Source organism: Malaya genurostris, chromosome 3, assembly GCF_030247185.1.
Source record: "Malaya genurostris strain Urasoe2022 chromosome 3, Malgen_1.1, whole genome shotgun sequence".
In the NCBI taxonomy this organism is placed as follows: domain Eukaryota; kingdom Metazoa; phylum Arthropoda; class Insecta; order Diptera; family Culicidae; genus Malaya; species Malaya genurostris.
This window is the reverse complement of record NC_080572.1, coordinates 163,991,995-164,008,517: the sequence shown is the minus strand read 5'-3', so window position 1 is coordinate 164,008,517 and position 16,523 is coordinate 163,991,995. Positions and strand designations below refer to the sequence as shown.

The following is a 16,523-nucleotide window of genomic DNA, read 5'->3' as shown; positions in this document are numbered from 1 at the left end:
TACCCCGGTTTTAACAACAGTTTTCTCAATTTACATAAAAAATGTACATTGATTGTATGATTTCGTCAATTCAGATCAATATTGAGAATACTTATTCCCCCTCCCTCTTGTGAATATTTTTGTGAACCTCACTTAGTTGCTAGAAATATGTTGTACTCGTAAAGAAGTACCAATTTTTCGTAAAATCCGATCAATTTTCCCTTCCACTTTCCATGTTTGGAGCACTTGCTACACTTCCTCACCCTCAATATAATATTAAAATCTATTTTGGTTCAACATCCTTTTTGTCAGTTAATTTACTACCAATCTTCTCCATGATTACTCTGAATAGTGTAGAAAGTATCTATGCTTTTAAAAAATATCGATTCCCACCTTTGGTACCTTTTGGTGTGCCAAACTTGGTGGCGATTCGTTTAGTTGCTTCGTAGTTATGCTGAGACTTAAATACACTCGTGTTCATAGACAGATAAAGTTTATTTTCCCTTAGTTTTTTTATTCCCCGGCAAAATGAAACCAGATCTTTTGAAATTATTTAAAGAAAATTGCTTTACATTCGAATTAACAACAGCAATACTATCTACTACGATCTTGAAATTCTTTCCACTCTCTTGTTTTACAAAAAAATTGAGATGAGCATTCATTTTCAAAAGCCCTTCTTCTAGTCTAAATGTCGATTCTCTTCAAATTATATAAATTTCGTTATTGACCCTCTCCCCCCATGTTAAGGACACTTGCTACACACTCTCCCCCCTGAAAATTCTCTAATGATCACCTCTGAATAGTAAGAAATATCAGTGCCAAATTTGATAGCAATCCGTTCAGTAGTTCCGGAGTTATGCCGTTGCAAACATTATAACCCCCATTTTAGAGGCACGTACTACATCCACCCCACACGAATACCCTTATAATCATATTTAAGTTGCGCAAAAAATATGTATGGTCTTCAGAAAGTATCGATTCTCGTCAAACTAAATAAATTTTTTCATGACCACTGCTTAGGACACTTGCTACGGTCCCTCCCCCATAAAAAAACCCTTACAACAATCTCTGAAGAGCAAAAAGCTTCTGTGACAGGTGTGATAGCAATCCGTTCAGTAGTTTCGAAGTAATGCCATTACAAACATTACACCCCCATTTTTAATGGCCCTTGCTACATCCATCCCCCATATAATCATAGCAAAATGTGTCTAAGATCTTCAAAAATACTGATTTGCGTTAAGTTATATGATTTTTTTCATGACCTCTCTTGTTAATGACACTTGCGATACTCCCTCTTCTTTAAACATACACTTATAACCATCTCTGAAGAGCTAGAAGTACATGTGATAAGTTCGATAGCAATCCATCTAGTACTTCCGAAGTTATGCCGTTACAAACATTACACTCCCTTTTTTAAAGACACTTGCTACATCCACCCCCCATATAATCATATCTAATATATGCTAAATGTTTCTATGGTAGTATAGATTGTCGACAAATTAGACAATTTTTTTCATGACCCCCCTCCTGTTAAGGACACTTACTACGCTCTCTCCCCCATTAAAATACCCTTATGACTATCTCAGAAGACCATGAAGTATCTGTGCCAAGTTTGGTGACAATCCGTTCAGTAGCTTCAAAATTATGCCGTTTTAAACATTATACCCCCCTTTTTGAAGGCACTTGCTACATCCACCCCCCTTATAGTCATATCTAAGGTATGCAAAATGTTTCTATGGTCTTCGAAACGTCTCGATTCTTGTCAACTTATATGAATTTTTTCATGACCCCCTCTTGTTAATGACACTTGCTACGCTCCCTCCCCTATAATTATACACCCTAAACCATTTCTGAAATTCTAGAAGTATCTGTGCCAAGTTTGGTGGCAATCCGTTCAGTAGTTCCGAAGTTATGGCGTTACAAACATACAAACTTACATCCATTTTTATATAGATAGATTATTATTTGTTCTTTTGGACATACTGGAATGAGTTGAGATAAGAAAGCGTTTCCATAATAGAAAATTCAACGTTGTTCTAGCAAATCTTAATATAAAATCGTATTTCTGGTAATGAAATGCACAAATAACTTCATTTGCATTCTAGTAGACCTTTCTGTTGATATCAAGAAGTATTTATGGAACACAAAATCTCCAGCTCGTTGCTTAATACTTCCAGTAAGTTGACATCAGAGATGCCAGGTCTGCAGATTTGCAGATTTACAGACCCTGTCTGCAGATATTTGAAATTTTTACCTGGCATCTCTAATTGACATAGTCTTTTGTTTTCCACAAACAGGAAGGCTCTGATCGTTATCTACCGCAGTTAAAAACTTTTTGTGCGTTTCGGTCTGATGAAATCCATCATCAATTAGCACTCGAAGCAACATTCCGTCGTTACTCGAAGTCCGTCATGGAAACTGTCAACTTCTCTAAGGATTTTATGTGAAATCATCTAACTACGTTGGAAATCCATTGGCTTTTTCAAATTGTGATGAAGCTGTGAAGCTTATCTACTGTCGTCGATGTAATTCATTAATCATTGCCTGATAAAATACCACCGAACATTAATGATAATGGTATGACAACATTCATCAGGCGGACTGATGAGAAGCATAATTAAAATTCTTACCAACTCTGCTGAAAACTATATTCAGCTTTTGATAGGCTTTGTTCTTGGGTAGATTGTGTCCTTCTGTTCTATATGTTGTTTAAATTTTGTTAATTCTGATTTTACTGTGATAAAGTGATTCATAACGTGGTAGAAACTTATTCATAATGGCTAGTGCAACAAGTAACCTGAGCGGTCAGAGGGTTCACTTTCAAATGTGCATAATTACTTAAAAAACCGAACTGCTATTCATGAACTTCGTAAGCTTCGTAAAGCCAAATCAGTTCCTTTTATCCGAATTCTTGGTTAGTTGGGAAGAAACTTCAAATTGAAATCTTATTTTAATCCATCCAAAGGTATAATTTGGTTTGCACATATCTAGTTTTACTCAGGGAGAGACCAAGGTTCAAAATTTATCTGGAAAATGCCGATTTTTCCACATTTCAATTGATACATTTATGTTGAAATTAAATACAAATGAATGATAATTTTGGATGTGTTAATATTTTTAACATTTTCTTACGAAAACGGGTAAATTCATTTAGAAAATCATCGTAAAAATAGAAGATAAATTTTTTTTCCGAAATGGTTATGAAGATTCAGAGGCGGTGGAAGCCCTATTAGGAGTATACTGAACTCCAGACCTGGAAAATATCTGGATGTAGAATATCATACCTCACGGAACGGCCGAAATTAGCTCTGCGAATAATTCCTATCACTGTTTTTGAATTAGTTGATTTTAACAAAAAATATTTCCAAAACAACTATAAAATTAGTTAAAATTGAGAATTTACTTTGCTGAAAAAAACTCTTATTCACAGAGAATGTGTTTAGTTGGCGAATATCCTGGACACAAACCAGCAATATTTCAATCCAACACGAAATTCTCATTGACAACTAATTTTGTTATTAAAATCAGATTTTTTTTCTATTTATCTATCACCATCAATGCTGAAGGACAGCACAAAGAAAACAAAAATGAAATTGGTTTTATTAGCAAGTTTATTAGCCAAAAACTCATGAGAAGTGTCAAAGCAAAACAATCAATTAAAAAGCTAAAAAGGACAGTCTTGTTGAAACTGCTTGCAAATTGTTTTGATGTTTTTCGCATGTGTTACGATATATCCATATTTAAATTTCTAAACCCATATTTAAAAATGCCGTAAACTCTTAGTGTAAAGTGCATTTATTCAGAATTTGTGCGCCTTTGAAGCGATTGTTTTTACGCGGAACAGTGAAGTGAGTTTCGAATGTTGCACTTTATTTGTATATGTCAAACGAAGTTTTTTTTGTTTCTTCCCACCTTCCGGGCTACGCGTCTGGTGTGCTACTTGTATTCGGTTTTTGTTTTCCGAGTGCTCAAAGTTTTCACTGGGAGAGTCGATTTCACGAAGTCGAATGAAGAAATCAGCGATTTAGTATAAAAATTTTCAAAAAGAAGTTTATGTATCGTTTATGTTTTTTTCTCCAATACAACATCGTATTTATACCTGCCAATATAGAAAAGACGACTAAAAAATTCTTTTCGGTAGTAGTGTGCCATCTAGTGGCTAGTAGTCATTAAGGTGTTAACGTTTTTTGGTGACAGTGCGCCATATAGCTGCAAATTGCAGAAGCCAATTCAACCATTAATATTGGTTGAAAACAACGTTTTATTTCGCTAATTCAACTAAAAAATTAGTTGAATGGAAATGAAGTGTGCCTTAGCTAAGAAATGACAGCACGTTTAATTGGTGAATTCAACTAAAAAATAGCCATTTCAACAATTATTTTATTATTATTAAGGAAATAAGAATTAAGAAATCTAAAGTAGCAGAAGTAAGATTTTTTTAGTGTGAAATCTGTTTCACCGCACCTGTAAAGATTTTTAATTCATTGTACGACCCAATATCTTTTTTCTCATGCCAGGGAGTAGCAAGTTAAGTATTCCAAATAAATGGTACTCAAGACGTTAACACTGGTTGCCATTTAAAAAATGATTATCGGTTATAAACTAACCTAGCTAAAATTTACTCATTTCTGAAAAATCTCTATGTTTAAGAAGATATTTTCGTTTTCCTCGCGATAATTGTTTATTACTCCAATATAAATTTGGTCTTGAATTCTTTAAAAAGTACGGAATTATTTAAAGTTAAGAATTGTTGAAGCTTGATGTTGACTTTTCGCAAACCAGACCATTTTGTTCCTGGCGATAGCGTCCGTTTGTGTCATCTGAAATCAGCAAATGAAGTGTCATTTTATCCTAGAGAAAATCTGTTCCAAGATGAACTATCTCTTATCAATATCCAATTATTCGTTAAAAAGTGACAGCATATAAAAATGTTTTCTATTTTTTTATTAACATCATATAGTTATTGTATTATTGTATTCTGCGGAGAGACTGACAATGATATTTTCCTCGGATCTGATTTCTGGTTCAGGAGTTATAGAGAGTTGAGTATTTAAAACTTCAAACAGTTATTGGAGGTATGACCGGACGATAATATTGCTATTGAAGCCGTTTTAATTTTATTTACATTGCTGATGGCCATCGGCTCATTTCAGTTTAATTAGTAGGATATATCAATGTTACATGTTTTTATGAATAAACTCTGTTCTGGATTGTTCTTTCATATCATAAGGTACTAGGCGATTGTCATATTTTTGATTATCTAAAAGGAAACATAGTGGCAGTAAGACATCTCAATGAACAGAAGATCCTAACAGAATTTGAACAAAAATGTATTTTTAATTGAGACATATTGAACAATTTTTCATCTATGTTACTACCAAAACCAGAATCAGAATTTGCTAGGAAATCATTTGAGTTTTACGAAATTATTTTTCTAGTACTTGGAGCAGCTTCTTAGTATCCATTCATTGATTTTCTTTCAATTTCAGACTGTACCTGCGTCTCCAATTTCGAATTCCAAGTTCGAGTTGCTTATGGCGAATCTGCTGAAGTCCTGGACGGAGACCGGTTACGCCAAGATGCCTCCACCAAAAACTCAATCTCACATGCAAATTCTTCCACCATCAGGCGTCCTTCCACCATCACCGAGCCCATTCGGTATTCATAGATATTCGAATGTTATTGGAGCTTCTCAGATAGCACAAGTCCCGTCGGCACCGCACAATCCGAACCTGTCAACGGTTCAAAAAGTGTTTCGTGTGAATAAAGCGTACGTTACTCCACAAAGTTACTATCCTGCCAGTTACTATGGACCTCCTCGAACCGTACACAGTAATCCACCCGCGGTTTCTTGGGCTGAAATTAACATTCCCAAACAGATCCCCGATGCATCTTTAGTGCTTGCTGTATCACAACCGCAGCTTTCTCGAAGAAACGATGTAGTCCGAAACCGAGCAATGCGACCTGTTACGAACCCTGTAAGACGTGATGTGCACTATGATGTTGAGGTTGTTCCTGCATTTAGTTACTATCTCAATAATGCAAAGGAAAGAAAATCATACCAAGAAAGTCTTAAGAATTTACCATCGATTTCGGTGATTGTAGATGATTTGGTACGAAAATCATCTACTCCATATAGTGGATCATCGTCATACAATGTGCCAATTGGAAGTATAGGACCATTATATGCTACCAACTATTAAATACGGTAATGATCGAAACGAATAGGCGACCAAAGGCTTTCCTGAAACTCTGAACGTAATGAGGATACTGAGGTCTTTTTCTGTAGTTGGTATCTAACAATACAGATATTAGTTCAATGAGCGGATAGTGTTATTTAAAATGCCGATATATATAAACATACATTATCAAAAGTTTCACTTTCTACTCAAATCCGAAAGTATTCTGTTCTCTTAGAGACTACATATGTAAAGAAACCCCAATGGAGCAATGCAATTATCGAAACATTCCGAAAAGTGGAAAATTATTAAAAAGGTGTGACATTGTTCATTATATTCTAGCCAAGGAGTCACGCTTGACACTACACACTTGAAGACTGTCCCAGAAAGTATGGACGCAACCAAAAACCGCTGCCATTTCGCAATGGTTCAGAATATGTCAATTTTTATGGCTGCGTCCTGTTGTTTACACTCTTCTCTAACCACTTGTGCAGTTGTTTATTCGTTTTCATTAGTTTGTTTCGAAATGCGTGGACTTTTAGTAGAGCAACGTCGAAAAATTGTGTACAAATGGTGCACAGAACGCGGACTGTCACTGAGAAATATTGCAAAAATGGGAACACCTTTGAGGATAAACCGAAAACGGGTCGAAAAAAAAAGTCCTGCTAACCCTCAGTTGGATAAACGTATACTGAAGGCGTTCGAGCAAAAGAAGGAGGTTTCAGTTCGGGATGTGGCCAAAAAAGTGGGCACTTCGAAGTCAAATATTCTTCGTGCTAAAGAACATTTGAATTTTCGAACCTATAAGAAGCAGAAACAACCAAAACGTAGTCCGAAACAAGAAGCATCGATCAGACCGAGAGTTCGAAAGCTGTACAATACGATTCTTGCTGGAAATTTGAACTGCATAATCATGGACGACGAAACCTACGTGAAACTCGATTACAAATCCTTGCCGGGACCACAATATTATACGGTGCGAGAAGGGCAAGTGTTAAACCAGTCCGAGACATCGATTGAAGTCGAAATATTTGGTAAGAAAGCTATGGTCTGGCAAGCAATTTGTAGCTGCGGTAAGATTTCGAAACCCTTCATCACCACTGCTTCAATGAACAGCGAAATATACATCAAGGAATGTTTACAAAAACGACTTCTACCCATGATTCGAAGCCACAAGGATCCTGTTGTCTTCTGGCCCGATCTTGCATCTTGCCACTACTCGAAATCAACGGTAGAATGGTATACTACCAAAAATGTCACTTTCGTCCCAAAAGACATGAATCCACCAAATTGCCCACAACTTCGACCAATTGAGAAATTTTGGGCATTAACGAAGGCACATCTTAGGATACATGTCTCGGCAGCCGAAAGCATTCAACAAAGATTGGAAAAAATTGTCAAAACTTGTCGCCAAGAAGTCTTTACGGAATTTAATGAGGAACGTTCGCAAGAAGGTGCGCTAGCACCTGATACTAATATTATCAGTATATATCGAATAAAATTTGAATATCTAACACTTGTGAGTTATTTACAGCGAAATCAAAGTGCGTCCATACTTTCTGAGACAGTCTTCAGAAAAAGTTACAACTTTATAGACCACATAAAAGGAGTGTCGCGATTCACTTATATTCGCGATACAAATCATGTAAAGATAAGTCGACGATACGATCTGCCACTCGCTTTTAAAACTGTATCGTAAATTTAAATACCCCTTAGTAACTCGTAATGTCAAAATGAGATCCTACGAAATATATTTGGAATTGGCAACCCAGTTTGATAAGCTCTTATTTTTAGAAAACGGTTACCATATCCTTGGTTACGTTTGTTTTTCAATTGAAAAATGTAAATAGAACAAAACAAACCAATATGTAATAAGTATTTCAGAACGGTTCTATCGTATGTCGCAAAGGAAGAAGATGCGATTTCAAGTATAAATGTATTATAGGTATAGTTGAAATGGTTAGCTCATATAACGTCTAACGATTATTTAGAGTTTTCAAATTTTTGTGCAATTACTGATCATCTTTATGCTACATAAAGACGTATTGGTTTAGGTTTTGTCCTCAAATGTTGATGAGAATGTGGCTGACTCCAATTCAAATGCTTAAAAATCTAAGTGAATGATGAACCAGTGGACGGCCTTTAAGATAGTAAAAGCAACAAAAGGAGATGAACAACTAAAACAAAAAAATCTTCTTTTAAACAAAGACTAAGACCATAAATTCTGTTGAGCATGTTGGAGTATCTCAATTCGTACCACTGGCAAATTCTTATCAAGTAATGCAAAATGTGGTTCGATTATACAAAAAAAAAACAATGTAAATAAAAAAATGTTGAAGCCATCCGAAACCAGCCATTGAGATCACTAAACTCGGAGATGATAAATTTGATCAGCATCAAACGGAGAAAACAGATTTGAAAAATGACATGCGAATGCAACTGTATGATAAACCAAGGCTAAAACAAATCATCGAAATTGATACTTTTGAATATGGTTAACGATTCGATAAAATAATTATAACAACTTGTACGAGAAAAATAAGAGGAAAAAATGATTAAGACGACTAAGGTAAACTTCACTAAGATAGATTCTTAGTGATGAAGTATTTGTTAACACTTCAAATACCAAGCCTCAAAAAAAGTTGGAACGGTAACTCTGAGCTGTCATAGCTCAGCTGTTTTTGAATGAATCTCAATAGATTTTACACCATCGAATTTTGTGAAGTTCGTAGATTGATTCAAAAACTTTGTAGTAGACGATTGGTAAAGGAAAACCAATGAAAATTTGATTTTTATCGTTCCAGGTTTTTTTCACGCGCTCAATATGCCCTATCTGCTTTGCAATTTTCTTTCCTTTGGCATAAACGACGCTTAGAAAATATTGCACACTTCAACTTCACCGAGTCATAACTTTGTTGTTAGTCAACCGATTTTACACATCATTCGATTGCTAGTGATACCAGCTTCAATTTTCGCTCAACTAGCATTCAAAAGAAAACATTAAAAATCGATGAATTTATAAATATATATGAGTTTTTCATTTTTTTTCACATGTTTGTATATAACTCAACAATTAAAGCGATGACATGTACATTTTTTTTATTCAAAATATTGGAATCATTACTAGAAACAATGTATTGATGATCAAAATTATATATCCGTTCAAAGAATCTCAGGAAATTTTGTACAAATAGAGAAAATTTCTATTATTGGGAAAATTTTGCAAAAAAAAAAACAAATCCAAACTTTGAAATTTTATGACATATATTTTTTGCGGTTTAAGTTGAACTTCTAGGCACGAGATGGCAGTTCAATTTGAACTGCTTTAAGCACTGACGAGCCGAAGGCGAAACGCAAAGAAAGTTGATATATTTTTTTATTATTTTAGTTGTAAATTTACAAAAAAACTGAAACTTGGACTTCATTGAAAATCTTAAAAATTTTGGTAAATATACCTAAACTCTAAAAATAATTATATTTTTTGTACTGGACAAAAGATCTAAACAATTTTTATGCACAACCCAAACGGTATTTATAACTACTAAAAGTCTGATATTATTTTAGGTTTTCCGTAGAATCTAAAAAAAATCGGTGGAAGATCTGAAATTTTAAAATTGCCATCCGTGTTGTTTTCATCTATTTCATAGAGATGCGATAAAATAAGTTTTGTGATAATACAAAATTTTTAAATAATTTCAATGGCTTTATACAATAAGGAATAGAACGTAAAAATATAAGAATTTTAAATACTAAACCCATGACAAAAAAATTAGAGGGTTGTATTCAAGACACGACCGAGTACAATAACATTAAAAATGAAACGTTTCTAGGGTCTTCATAATAAATACAAAAATAAAGATGATAATGATGATGACACACTAAATTGCACTACACTTTAAAGTTACTTGAAAGCTCAATTTTAGATACAAAAAACCTAAAGATTTAAACCTGAACAATTGAAACTATTTTATTTTATGATGATAATTTTCGAGAAACGTACAAACTTACTAATTTGATTTGATTTATATCGTTTATTTACCCCCAGTTTTAACCTAATAATGGTCGTTCACTGGTGGACTTATTAATTTTATAAACAATTAATCGATCCAAGAGAATGTTGCACCAGTAATCTCAGTAATGGTGTAATTTTATTAATCCTTCAAAATCGTCGATAATCTTCGGAAAGTGTCGGTAAATAATATGGCAACAATACGAGGAAGAAAACATGTGAAACAGCCCGCATAAAATATTTAGTTACTTACATTGATTTTCGCTTTGGCATATTAGGAATATACGGAATGGATACGCAACAAAATTCCGAAATTTTGTTCATATTGTAACTAGATGTTATTAACACATGAATAAACATTGTCATAGTTACAACGCGTGTAGCCATCAGACGCTTATTGTTTTGAAGCAAATAATAATTCTACGAGGGTTCATATTCAAACGATACATGTAAAATCGCAAGTAAACTTACCTTGAGTTTATCTTTGATACTATATGATATTGCATCTATTTGTACTGTATATATGAGCCTGTGGAACTCATTTATACTACTAAACCGAGAAGGCCGCTTTTAGATAAGTTTCAGAATTTAATTTTGAATCTTTTGAAGCGTTTAATTCCTGGTGGGATAACAACTTGTTCAGTCATATTGTCACGTTTTGTTCGTGTGGGAATGGAGATTTAAGTATGCAAACCGATCCGTTGACAAATTAAAACATTTTTAAGCTTACAATATTGAAGCTTTGGAATCATTTAAATTAGGAAAATCCATTAACAAATCATCGAGGAACAAGCGCTGCAAATTAGATCCGGAAAATCTATCGCTGATAATTCTAAATTGGCCTGATAGTTACCAGACAACCAAAATAAAATACTCAATTCAAACCAATTTTTCAATGGTATGCAATTGAAATATTCAAATGACGTTATCTCATAAGTTTAAGTTAAATGTTTCCGAATCGATTAGTTGTTGAATTAAATAAATCCATCAACAAATGATTGAGTTATAAGCGTTCAAAATTATGACAGAGAATTGTTACGCGATTAGTTTTGCATGTTTTAAACGACACCCAGCCTCGGGAAGCGAAGTGTAAGGCATTTTTAATAGCAAAATCGACCAAAGATTTGCTAAATACATGGGATATTTCAAAAGAATCGGTAACCACGCTGATTCGGTTCTTCAATAGTTAGAGCAAATTCAGCAGCTGCAAGATTCATATGGGTGGTCTATAATGTAAATGAAACTGAAACAAACGTATCCCCAGCAATCCGTTTTAGTTTTATTTATTCGACCAGTTCTACTGTCAAATTTAAAACTGGTATACACTGCCGTTCTATTTTTTCTATATTTGAAACACAGATAAAACGCTGCTGAGGCTGCCAGTTTATTTTGTTATAATTTCTAGATTTAAATTTTAAAACTGACATAAATTATGCATCTAGAACTAGAACACTCTTGAATATGCCCTTAGATGATATATAAGATACTCAAGCGAACACGGGGTTGCGCAGACAGTAGGAAATTTCACCAACACATAATGCAAAAGCGACAATCCAGCAAGTGAACAATCCAGTCATCAGCTCACTGGACAAGCTACTTGTTTCATTCACAGTCAAACATCAACTAGGCAAAGAAATATTGTGCAGCCTGTATTTATAGATTTCTCTTCATACTAGGCATAACGATACGGTGTTTTTTATGCATGACGCAAAGCCTCCTATGCCGAACAAAAAGTTGACGTCATTTTGTACAACAGGGATTGGTGGATGAAAACATAGGTTGATTCCAACCATTTTTTCAATAGTACGCTATTGAAATACTGAAACGACGTCGTCATACATGTTTAAGTTACAAGTTTCCGAATCGATTGGTTTTTAAATTAACACAATCCATCGACAAATGACCGAGTTATTAACGTTCAAAATTATGACACAAAAAGGTTACGCGACTATTTTTGAAACTTTTAATTGACACCCGGCCCCATATAGTGAAGAGTAAGGCATTTTTAATGCCAAAAAACCTGTTTTAATCCACCTAGTGTTGTAATGATGCCTTTCTCATATCAATCATACTATCATATTTTTTCAAAATAATTTTCGTATTTTTCAAAATAATTTTCTTCGATTCCTTAAAGAATAACCGAAATCGGTTTGTTTGACCGTCTACTGATAAAAACTATCAAATGGAAAGATTTGAGGTCGATTTAAATTTTTTTAAGGTTTTTCCCCATTTTCAGTGATGGTATACAATTTTTAACCCTCTTTACCCTATATTTCCGGATCCGGCTGTCGGATCCGCATGAAATTCAGGAATTACGTATTGGACCACAGGACCTTTCATTTGAACCTAAGTTTGTGAAAATCGGTCGCGCCATCTATGAGAAAAGTAAGAACACATATTTTATTTTATTTGCACATTTTACCCCATAACTCTCGAACTGGAAGTCGGATCCAAATAATATTCAGGAATTTTGTATGGGACCACAAGTCCTTTCATTTGAATCTAAGTTTGTGAAAATCGGTTCAGCCATCTCCGAGAAAAGTTAGTGCAAAAATAACGTTACATACACACATACGCACATACACACACACACAGACATTTTGCGTACTCTACAAACTGAGTCGAATGGTATATGACACTCGTTAATAAAAAAGTCAGTTTTCACAGTGATTGCATAACCTTTCTATATGAGAAAGGCAAAAACAACTACAACATAAAAATAATACTTTGCTTGAATTTTTTATTTACAAGCAATAAAGAATAAAATAATATATCTTAAATTTTCGGCAATCCTAAACGACAGAATATTAAAATTTTTATTTCATAAACTTAGAATTTATTTCGGAATGTACAGAATGCGAAAATTATTTGAATTTTCTATTTGTAAATTCCATTCGAAAATCTATCATATACTTGCTTTACAATTCAGAAAAAGTAGGATTACGAGTTTATCACAAAAAATCTCACGAATAGAAGTAAAACCAGTTTAATCCACCTGGTGGTGTAATGATGCCTTTCTCATATCTCTTTTATTCTCATATAAAAAAGGATTGATATTCTTTAAACAATTTTGTATGATTTCTGAAAACCATGAAAGCTAGTGCATGAACTAGTCTAACCTACACCAGGCCCGTACCCAGGATTTCATTTCGGGCCCAAAGATTAAAAAATAATGTTACTGAAGATTGCTTCCCAAGTAGCAAAGATTGTTCTAGTAATGAATGTGGAAACAGGAATCAAAACTGCTCAAATGATCTTGTCGTACAGTCAGTTGAAAAACCGGATGTGGAACTTAATCCATTCAGGTTTTTGAGTTGGTTTCACAAGCAGTAATATGAATGAATTTTACATCCCTTACAAAAACGTGTTGAATCAATTGTCTAACATATCTAACAAAAATAACCGATATGAAGCAATTGTGAAACATGCCAATTATAACAAGTTTTAATTGCTACTTGGGTTATGTACCTAATTATCGGCTTTTACGACTGTTTTTAACATACACTTTAAACTTTTCCATTGAAACTGATATTGTATTACATTTCATTACGTTTACTGTTTTGTTATTTCTGTAACACATATATGAGACATTCTAAATAATTAAATATTTTAGATTTCGGGAGGGGCCATACACCCTCGGGCCCACCCTCTGAGTACGTGACTGACCTACAGAATGAAGCAGTTCTCAGATCGGTTAGGCCATCTTTCTCAGTGAAGTGAGTCCCACTATTCCAGGTACTTATGAAACTGGAATCGCCTCGAATATTGGCTTTGCAGCAGCCTTTGCGATTAGCACCAACCAACCAATTTACTTGCAGCTTATAATTGTCTTCGTCTCGAAAAACAACCTCTCCGTTTGAATGCTTTTTTACTGAATGAAACACTCACTTATGTTACTTTTGTATATGAAATTTATACTATATATTATATTTTAACCAAAAACATAAAATAATTTTTGTGATTGGATTTCTATTATTGGATTCCAAAATATTGGCACCCTACTGAATAATTATAATGGTAGTATAATAAAACAGTAGGGTGCCAATATTTTGGAATCATCTTTAATTTCGTAAAGCGGTAGGTGTGTGAGTGGTGCCGGCCGGCATTGGAAGTTATTTAGGAATTAATCTTGTTTGTGCTAGGGTACATAACCAATTTCATTATGTTTACGTTTCGGTTTAGCCTCGGCTGTTTATGTTGAACTGCAGGTGGCATAACAGTTCAACAGAAACTGCTATGCACTGACGAGTCTAAGACGAAACGTAAAGATAATGGTGAATGTTTGATTATTTTCCATTTTGAAAAATCACCGGTTTACATGAAATTTCCGAAATCGACAAATTTTTTTCAAATGTTTTAAAATTGGCTGAAACGATAAGATCTAGTGTCATACATTTTTTTTTGAATTCACCGAAATCGGAAATTTATTTTTTATATCAAATATCATAGAATTGCCTGAAACGTCGAGATAAAACCAGTACTCGACGCTCGATTTCGGAAATCCTACAATTAAAAGTCCCAGAGAGTCGATTTAAAGAAAAATCGAGATGACTTATGATCTCAACGTTCGGTGAGGTAGCGCAAGAAAGTCGAAATTAATCAATAAACATGTATAGGGAAATTCAATCGTTTAGTGAATCTTGAGGATGTATTCAAACGATTGCTTTTAAAGTCAGATAATCTCTGTAATAACATTATCAAATAGAGTAACAACAAACGTGAGTTAACTTCATCTTCCTGAATTAGTTTTAACACTCTAGAAGACAAAAATACCTTATTTTCATATGTAGCTAATAAATGCCTTATAGTACAGTTACTAGAGTATTTTTCAATGAAAAAACCCAATGTTTGAACACAATTTGAAAATTTTTTAAAAAAATATCTCCTCCGCCTTTTTTATAAACATGCTCGAAAGTATTTTCTGTCAAATGCAAGAAACGGAATTTATTTCGTTTGCCAAATATTAGATACAGCAGTTTAAAAACAATCCATTTTTGAACTAGTTTTGCTCATAACTTCGGTTCAGAAAACGCCACCTGAATGCGGCAGTCATCAAAAAATTGGTTTTAACAATATTCAAAAATATGAAAAGTGAAAAATAAAAATGCTACAGTAAAATATCGGTTTTTAGGAACACCCTAAGTTGCTCTTTAAAAATAGCTGTAACACTAAAAACTTTGGAGATACCACAATGGTGTCTTAAGAAAAGCTGCTCGATATAAGTTTATCTACAATTTTGCCGAAGTATGCAGTCCTCTATCTCAACACATCCGCAAAATAATTTTTGGATCACCTTTATTATCAGAGCCACCCTAATACCATGTACATCAAAATATGGCTTATCCTTCACTGATCATTTGTTTTGAAGACATCATAGCTCTAAAGTATAAGGTTAAGCCACAAATGTTTTTGTCCCCCTAAATTGTGGATTTGGACCACTGTGCAATGCAATATAACTCGGAAATTTTAAAATTTCCGATCTTCTACCTATTTTTTGAGATTCTACGGCAAAACTAAAACAAAATTAGAAGTTTAGTAGTTATCAACTCCGTTTGGGTTGTGTATAAAAATTGTTTAGATCTTTTGTGCAATACAAAAATATAATTATTTCTAGAGTTTAGGTATATTTACCAGAATTTTTAAGACTGTGAAGGAAATCCAAGTTTCAGTTTTTTTTAATAAATTTTGTTCATAATAAATTTCCAACTAAAATAATGAAAAAATATATGTCATATAATTTAAAAGTTATGTTTTGATTTTGTTTGGCAAAATTCTCCCAATAATAAAAGTTCTCTGTATTTGTACAAAATTTCTTGAGATTCTTTAAACGGATATATAATTTTGTTCATCATTGTTTCTGGTAATGATTCCAATATTTTGGAGTAGAAAAATGTACATGTCATCGCTTTGATTTTTGAGTTATACGCAAACATGTGAAAAAAAAATGAAAAATTCATATATATTTATAAATTCGATCGATTTTTTAAGGTTTTCTTTTAAAAGTGTAAGAATGGTAGTTGGGCGAAAATTGTAGCTGATATCACTAGCAATCGTATGATGTGTTAAAATATATAGGTCATCGCTTTGAATTTCGAGATATTTACGATCATTGCAAAAAGTCTCAAGTTTTCATTATAACTTTGGGTAGATTTTCGTTTTTTTCAGTGCATTTTATTTCTGGAAGTAGTACCTTTTCACTGGTGAACAAATTTCGAAAATCGGTTGACTAACAACAAAGTTATGACTCGGTAAAGTTAAAGTTCTCAATATCCTATTCGCGATGAAGGTGCCGCATGAATGCAGATAGGGCATATTTTGAGCTTGAAAAAAAAACTTGGAACAGGAAAAATCAGATT

General features: G+C 33.7%; 1 protein-coding gene across 1 annotated transcript in view; it reads left to right on the top strand.

The window, feature by feature from the left end:
* The window catches only part of LOC131436143 (uncharacterized), a 55,792-nt gene extending 49,459 nt beyond the window's left edge, over positions 1-6,333 (top strand). The window contains exon 5 of the mRNA XM_058604662.1: positions 5,469-6,333. Coding sequence (XP_058460645.1) covers positions 5,469-6,182 — 714 coding nt within the window. The 3' untranslated portion in view covers positions 6,183-6,333. The remainder of the gene's footprint in view (positions 1-5,468) is intronic.
* The last annotated feature ends 10,190 nt before the right edge of the window (positions 6,334-16,523 follow it).